The following is a 9133-nucleotide window of genomic DNA, read 5'->3' on the forward strand; positions in this document are numbered from 1 at the left end:
TCTCTGCTTACGGGTAGAGAGAGAGAGAGAGAGGGGAGGGAATCAAAATGGGGCAAAATGGCGCCAAACTTCGGTTGTGGTGAAATTGCGAATTTGGATTTTTTTTTTTTTTTTTTAAAGGGTTAGGTGTCGTTTTCTAAATTTGAATTGAGACATCGGGTTATTTTGTTGGAGAATTCGTATCCTGATTCGAATCATGATTCATAATTTATTACAATATTTTTTTATAAAAAATACACGTAAATTAAAATGATTCTAATTTTATTTAAAATTTTTAACTGTAATAAAAAAATTAATGTGATATTTTATAAAAATTTTTAATTTTAAAAATTTGAAATTAAAACTCGAATGAATAAAATTTTAAAAAAAATCGCTTGCCTTAAAACGTCTTGTCGTTTAAGAACGTTTAAATTTGTGATAAAAATATTTGTCATTTGAGAGGGGAAACGACAAGAAATTCTCTTTTCAAAATTTTCGCCTATTTTTATATGAACAAAATTTGTTATTTATAAATGAAAATGGGCAATCAGTTACGATTTATGTAATTTCGTGTGATAAAACTTTTAATTTTATTTTTAGTTAGTATAAGACAAAAATAAAAACTATAGCTTTTCAGTGTTTGAAACCGCTCAATAGGTCAAAATAATTTCAAATTTTTTAACTAGTAATAAAATTATTAGAATGAAGTTTATATTATCTTGTTAAAACTTTGATTCAAGTTTCAAAAGTATATTGAAAAGAGTTCTTTTAAAAAGTTCTTTTTGCCCTATCATTCAAATACTTTCACACGAAGCTTTTAAATTTAACAAGTCAAAAAATAATTTTTAAGAGTTCGTTTATTTTACTGATTCGAGTTTTTTAATTTTAAATTTTACACTTAAAAATTTTAAAAAAATATCACATCAAATTTTTTTTACTACAATTAAAAATTATTAAAAAATATCACATCTTAAATTAAAAATTAAAATGTGCAAAACAAATGAGTCCTAAGAATTTCAATCAAATAGGTACAAAATGTAGCTTTAACTACAAACTTTTTTTTAAGAGCTGAAACTCTTCTGACATATCAATTTGAATTTACTTATCTGGTGATAAACATGGGAAAGTCTATGATATGGTGAGCCAATTTTCTCTATTAAGATAAATTTATTTACACCCTCAAATCAAAATGAACGGCCCAAAATGATTGGTCTCATAGAAACTAAAATGGATTCTACAACACCTGATTTAATTTTTTTTTTTAAAAGAAAAATCCTAAAAAAACCCTTCTTCTCCGTGCACGGCAACCACCGATACCGAGTTCCCGGCGTCGATTCTTGACACCACCATACCATCAGAAAGATCTTGACGAGCTGAGAACGTTGACGAGGTGAGAACATTGACGTGCCGTGCAACCTCTATTCGCCGGAAACCGCCGCAATCGCCGGCGAAAAGTCCGAAAACAACCGAATTTCAAAGCGGCGTAACTTCGCCATCCGACCTCCGATCGAGGTGATTCCGGTCCTTATGGACTCACAACAACGAGACGAGCAAAACCGATACAACATCACCTGTCGATTCTCGCCGGAACACCGCCGCCGGAGCTGCGTAATTTAGCCGCCGCGACACTCACATTTTTTCAGCTCCCCAGCCGCCGTTGGCGACACCGCTGGTGTCATTGAACTCAGGGAAGTGCGTGGGGCAAAACCCACCACCTATTTGGAGGTTACCGCACCGCACGCCTGAAATCCAAGTCCGTTTTGCCGCCGCCATGGGTGAGGATGTGCCCGTTGTTTCCGGCGACCATATGTCGTATTGTTGCTACCAAAGTGCTCAGAGGGTCATGGGAAACGAAGCCCTCCATCAATCTCGAGGTTCCACCGCTGGAAAGGTGAAATCCAAGACGCCGATTTTTTTCAAAAGCTTCAAGTCCGATCTGCTACTTAAGAGGCCGAATTGGTCAAAAATTGACCCCACCATTGGACTCAGGAGGGTCAAATTAGGGAGGTAGGTCCAAGCTCCGCCGTCGAAATCACCTCCACCCGCCGTCGCAGCCAGCCGCCGCCGTCGCCGGAGGTGGTCGGAGGACACCGGACGATGTTCAGATATGGTTGTTTTGTAATTTTGTTGGATTTGAGTTAAGATTCAGTGCGAGGGAAAACATGTACACCCTCACTCAGATTAAATGTCGACCGGTCAATCGTACCATACCGGTGGAGAAGGTGAGTCCCCTACCATAGACATCCCCGATAAACATTGGGGCTATCTTGGAATCCAATCAATGACTTTGTCAGCACTTCAGTCTTCAAGTGTCAATATGTTGGTTATAATCTTTTTGTCAAATTACTGAGTTAGATCATTCTCTTTCTTAGACAAATATTTTGTTTTATGGTAGAGCAACTATTGTATCGGATCGAATGATTATTGACTAAATGGCCAAACAATATTAACAGATATGAATTATTTTCCTTTAATATAAAGGAATAGCTTGTAAATTCAATAACAACTTAGAATTCGTACTCTTTTGTTTTTAAATTATGCATTGTCATTGAAGTGATCTACATCGATCCTTAACTTACAATAAATAAAATAAAGTAACTTGAATGTCTCTTCAGAGGCATCTAGATCTTTATACTCCAATACTAGCCACCACAATTGAAACCAATCTTAATTCAACTTTATGGAAATATAAAGCATAAGAATTTTAGAAATTTAAGGCATGTTCTTTTGTCCAAAAAACTCAAAAAAAGACGACTCAAGTTTCAACTTTATTCAAGTTCACGTTCTTTTAAGTTTCAATTTTATTCAATTTTATTCAATTTTACTCAATTTTATTCAAGTTCTAACTTCAACTCAAGTTATAACTCAAATTCAACTCAAAAACTACACTCAAGTTACACTCTAAAAGAACAACCCCTTAAAGCATTCACTTTACTGGTATGAATTCAAGTAGCATTTCAAGTTCTAAAGTCCTCAAATCATTTAATTATAAACATACAGACGTGAGCACCATGACAAGTACAAAGTCTGACATAACAATCTGACAAATTCAACATACATGCTTAAGAGAGTTTTCAGGAGATACACCTTTAATTTTCTTAAAAAGAAAAAGAAAAGAAAAGAAAAAATACAAGGCTGGTACTTAGAAACTTTTTTTTTTTTAATATACAAATGCGCCCATCCAGAATCAAACTCAGCATCCTCCTTTAATTCAAGTTTCAACACAAGGGTCTACTTTCCAATGTTTGGATATTAAAAATGTTCACAAATTTCCCAAGAAGATTCATTGGCCAAAGAGGACGATAGTATAGAGATACGGTAGTACAATTACCTTGCAATAGGGGATAATTCTGTATTCACACTCATAGTGATCAACTCAATTGAATCTTTTGATTCAGTATTATAGCCATCATTTCTTCTTGCCATCTCTAATACTAAGCACTCCTTTAAATCCATCACAGCATTTGTCATAGTTGGCCTTTTAGCAGAGGTTGGGGACACACAAGCCATGGCTATCTCTAATGCTTTCCAAGCAGAGTTTGAGCTGAAGTCTCCTTGTAACCGTTGATCAACAATATCTTTGATTTCGCCGTTTTGAAGCATGGAAGAGACCCACTGAATTATGTGGGACCTGTCATTTATTTTCACAAGAACGCTTCGGCTTGTAATTATCTCTAAAAGAACAACTCCGAAGCTGTAAACATCACTTTTTTCATTTAACCAATTTGATATGTAGTACCTACATATAAAAAAAAAAATGTTACTAATCTACCTATAGAAAAGTGGTGCATGTAGTGTTCTTTTCAATATATTTATTAAGATACGGTTTTAAATTGTTGGATCACATCATATTAAAAAAAGCACGACACTTGTTTATCAATGAAAATATGCTGGTTTAGAACTACATGTTTCTCGAAAAATACTTACTCAGGGTCAAGATAACCAGGAGTACCGGCCACAATGGTGGACACATGGGTGTCACCTTCTGCTGGAAAAACTCTGGAAAGACCAAAATCAGCAAGTATGGCTTGGAATCTCTGGTTAACTAAGATGTTCGAAGGCTTTATATCTCTATGGATTATAGGTGGTTTGCAACCATTATGCAAATACTCCAATCCTATAGTATATACACATGAAGTCAATTTACCTAAAAAAGTGAAAGCTTACATATTATGTTACAAACACATCCTCTCCATTTCTTACCTTGTGCTGCATCTATAGCTATTCTCAGTCTCTCTTCCCAAGTCAAGATATAAGCACTTTTATCTGCATGCACAAGTATCCGACGGTTGAATTGTATAAACAACTAAAATCTTTTAATCTAATCTTTTTTTTTTTTCTAATTAGTATAATGCATTCATGTATATTGTCTGTACTCAACTATTTTGCCATACAATTAACTTATGATGTGTACAATAAATATGTTACAATTTATTATGACATGCCTGGTAAAAATTTGCTTTGTCTTTTTGGTTAAATAGAATGGTACATGAAATATGATGAATAAAACCCTTTTATCTTCATGCACAAGTATCCGACGGTTGAATTGTATAAACAACTAAAATCTTTTAATCTAATCTTTTTTTTTTCTAATTAGTATAATGCATTCATGTATATTGTCTGTACTCAACTATTTTGCCATACAATTAACTTATGATGTGTACAATAAATATGTTACAATTTATTATGACATGCCTGGTAAAAATTTGCTTTGTCTTTTTGGTTAAATAGAATGGTACATGAAATATGATGAATAAAACCTGATAAATGCCTTCCTAAATTTCCATTAGCCATGTATTCATAGATAAGCCCTGTATAGGTGCCTTCGTAACAGTATCCAACAAGGCTAGTCAAGCTCCTGTGATGAACTCGCAACAGAAGTTTGACCTGCTCAATCATTCCCAGATCACATATTGACACAGAAAAGTTTTTAAAAACAAATGAAAATCCTTTGGTAGGATAAGGAAAATATATATAAAAAGAAAAATCCTACTGATAAGTACAATTCTGAACTGTCCGATTTTCATCAAGTTTTGACACTTTAAAATTGTGTTTTACAGGTGGGATTTTTTTTTTTTTTTTCATAACCTGCATGCCATAGAATTTTCCAAAAAAAAAAAAAAGAAAAATTCAAAAAAGAACATACTAGGTGCAAAAACTACTAATACCTCAGCTTGAAATTCCTTGTTTCCTTGTGCCGATGTTGGAGAGAGCATCTTCACAGCGACTTGAGTGTCATTCAAGTAACCATGGTAAACAGTTCCAAATCCTCCTTTTCCTATGACTCTTTCAAAGTTGTTGGTAATTGTCAAGATGTCAGAATAGGAAAACTGATGGTTTTTTGGTTCCAGAGACACAATCCTTTTCAAGAGATTGGTCTTATTTGCCTTGCCAACTGATAAGATCACATCATTAGTATCATGCATATAATGAGAAGTTTTCTTTATGTTTTGGCATGATAAATTAAGTGTTTGCCTATTCTATGGATATTTGAAGTTTACTAAATAATCCTACCTTTCTTCCTCTTCTTAATTCACCATGTCAACATAATCAAAGTGATTAAGAGGCCAATAGTTGATCCAGTTGACACTGCTATGGGAATAACATTCGTCTTCTTCTTCTTCTTCTTCTTCTTGCACGGATCCGAAGAACAACCTTTCAAAATTTCATCCACACTACAGGCGATGCAATGAAAAGGCTTTTAAAAAGCTACAAATCGATTTCTTTTCTTTTATGTCAATCAATCTTCAACAAGAAACATAAAATAAAATAAAATAAGACAAGTAGAAGAAATAGACCTCAGAGCCACTGTCTGATCTTTTAATCAGACCATCTGGAAGTGGACCAGTAAGATTATTCTTCCTCAAGTCTCTGAAATGAATAACTAGAAAAATATGATTTCTTACCTTTTTTGTCTTATCAAAGTAACTAAAATTAGAGATTATGAACTTACAGAACTTGTAGAAATCGCAGATCGGAAAGAAAATCGGGCACTTGTCCAGTTAATTTATTATTTGATAAATTCCTGACATGAAATTTGCAATTTAGGATTGGCTATATTGCAGTACCGTTTTTCAGCTATATCTAGAATACGAAGTTTGACAATAAACTTATGTTAGATTGAGAGACTGACAAGGTGTTTAGCATACTAAGACCGGATAGAGAGGGATCTATTTGTCCCGTCAACCCACTAGATGATAAGTTCCTGCCAGTAATTATAATTAATTTCTAGTTAGAAGTAAATCAAGTTATTAAAAAAGCAAAATACTGTATATAATCTATTGTAAATTAATTTAAAGCTGAGAAACTTACAAGGATATAATTCTAAGTGGATCACTACCACTATAATCGCAATCAAGACCTTCCCACAAGTAATCTTTTGGTGCGCATGGATCTCCTTGCCAATTTCTTCAGTCCATACTTGGACTTGATACTCATCATAGCATTAACTGAACAAAATATAAAAAATATGCAGATATATATCATATAGAGTTTGAAAATGTTTGAGCAAAGCAAATAGAATTGAGGAAAAAAAAAAAAAAAAAAGCTATACCGTCTTGCTCGTCCGTTTGTGATTCTGTCGTTTCTAGCGCCATATAAACCTCTAGGCCATTGAGAATGGGTGGAAGGGTTGACTTTGGAGTTCTAAAGATAGAATACTGAATTTTGTCTCCACTTACTGGATAAATGCTATAAGCAGTTGTTGAATACAAATAACTTGGAGATATAGGTCCAATAAAATACTCCCCGTTTTGTGTTATGTTAAATTCCCTTGTTTGGTTCGGTTGGAGCTCTTCAACTTCAGCAAAGTGCATGTAGACATAAAACTTGGAAGTGGGATTTTCAGGTGTCAAGTAAAAGTCCAGAGAAACACTGGAATTGACTGGTGTCACTGCAGTTTCCATGACTGAAGATGGTGGGTAGAAAGCAGTGAGAGCGTTAGCATCCACGGTAAGCGAGGTGGATAAGAGCTTGCAGTATACGAAGTTAAACGGCCACCAGATTCGGTCATACACATCGTCTTTATACCTGATGTTATGTCATGTAACAAAGGGATATATGACTCAATATTAGCCTTTCTTGGAAACTTTAAAAAAAAAGGAAAAAAAAAAAAAAAAGGAAGAGAAGTACCTGATTGATGTGTTGGTTGCAGAACCAATATCCAGCCTTTCAAAAAGTAGTAATGATGCATAAGGAGTTCTATAAGTCGAATTTTGCGGAGGCCTAAGCTCCAATGCTGATATGAAAGGAGTTCCATAGCCAGTATTAACAAGGCATACAAATATGTAATTTGTATTTGGGATATGAACAATCTCCATGGTTGTGATCATAGATTCATTGGTTAGTTTCACAGTATTCCATTTATTAACTCCGACGAACAGGTCAAATGTTGGCACTGTGCCATTCTGATCATAATTTGCATACAAGAATCTTGCTCTGATCAAGTACTTGTTGCCCTTTGCTTGAGCAGGCTTTAGGGTGTAACAGTTTTTCATCCCATCGGGGGAAGCTTCTGACATTCCAAAATTGCTTTTGAACGAAACTGTTCTGATATTCGGGTGATACACTCCTGCTTACACCGGTGTCTATGAAGGATTCATCTGAAATGTAGTTTAGACCTGTTGTCTGGTCAGTATAGCTAGAATCCTCTGATATTCCACAATCCAAACTGATGAAGCCTGCAATATATAGTGTAGTAAGTGTTCCTTTAGTAAGATTTCGAAGCAGACAACAGCTGATAATATTATAGATATTTTACACTATATAAAATCGATTATAACTTTGTACAGCTTCAAGAACCTGATTGATCCTGAGCGTGAACCAAAAGTATGAAAGCAAGAACACCGACGTATAAAAAGTACTGAAAATGTTTCAACATCTTAGCCTCTGGTGATTCTTTCCTGTAAGGAAATTGAACGGTATAGTCTGAGGTATTTACGAAACTTTAGCCGGCCTTGTGGCCATACAAATCACAAACATTAAACAATATTTGTGGTATTCTAATGATGTAATCATTTTTTAGATAGATGGTATGTATTCTTATTCAGTCGAGTTTGACTGAATTATTCTTTAGCTTTGAATTCGTCGTTAATGCAAAATGCAAGTTTGATTATAGATCTTTAAAATCACATTATATAATGTTAAGAACATCAACCTAAATCTAAACTCTTGTGTACCAACTCATGTAGTATTGATTTTTCATTTTTATATTGGTAAGTATTTAAAATATTATCATGTCAATTAATGATAAAAAATTACATCTACCAACTAAAAAATGTCTGACATTTATCAGTTGGTATCTAAAAGTTAAAATATGAATGAATGTCCCTAACATTATTATATATAAGCACTCGTTGACAACTCAAAAAATAAATAAAAGTAAATAAATAATAAACCAAAAAAAATGACAATGGAAAGAATTTACGACAACATTAGAAATAAAAAATAATGCAAATAGTAAAAGAACATAAGCAACACTGAGAGAGAAAAGGCCCATATCATTAGTTTTTTATAATAAAAATTAATTACATAATTAAGTGTATCATAATTATAATCGTCTTTTTTTACTATTTTATACAAAGTCTTATTATAATAAAAGTTCTAATTTAAAGATGGGTGTAGAAATAGAACCACTGATTATATATAAGGTAAATGCAGTGAATAGCATATTTTTATTCCTAATGGAAGTAAATAGCATATCTTTTTAATGTTGATAAATTATAACATATTTCCTCCACGATCCCTCTCTCTCCTCCACGACGGCGGTTTTGTGTTTTTGGTTTCTCTGGGATTGATTTTTTTATTGGTTTCTCTGGTATGTTGGTGGTTGTAAGGAGCTGGTGGTGCACTGGTGCTCTCTCTCTCTCTCTCTGTGATTTGTTTGTTCTTTCTTCACATTTGGTGCCGCCGAGAAGGTTGCCGCCGGGAAGGGCTGGGCTAGAGGTGGAATTTTGCGGTTATTTTCGTATGGGTTAGGGTTAGAGTTAGATTTAGGAATTTAGGGGATGTTTGGTTGGATGATTCAAACTATGATTTGAATCATGATTCATGATTTATTATAGTATTTTCTCTCATAAAAAATATACGTAAATCAAAAATAATTCTAATCACATGATTCTAATCCATAAACTAAACGTCTCATATAATTTAAGGC

At 33.9% G+C, this 9133-nt stretch overlaps 1 protein-coding gene across 1 annotated transcript; it reads right to left on the bottom strand.

Annotated features, from left to right (window-relative positions):
* Positions 1-3306: 3306 nt before the first annotated feature.
* Positions 3307-7858, bottom strand: LOC21400703 (putative leucine-rich repeat receptor-like protein kinase At2g19210). The gene is given in 15 exon segments (XM_024176384.1): positions 3307-3718; positions 3907-4096; positions 4183-4245; positions 4740-4866; positions 5148-5374; positions 5494-5503; positions 5778-5850; positions 5933-6004; positions 6113-6184; positions 6292-6390; positions 6392-6428; positions 6533-7008; positions 7111-7484; positions 7486-7658; positions 7780-7858. Coding segments are annotated over 15 exon segments (2484 nt in total).
* Between the last annotated feature and the right edge of the window lie 1275 nt (positions 7859-9133).

This window comes from Morus notabilis, unplaced genomic scaffold (assembly GCF_000414095.1).
Source record: "Morus notabilis unplaced genomic scaffold, ASM41409v2 Scaffold568, whole genome shotgun sequence".
Taxonomy (NCBI): domain Eukaryota; kingdom Viridiplantae; phylum Streptophyta; class Magnoliopsida; order Rosales; family Moraceae; genus Morus; species Morus notabilis.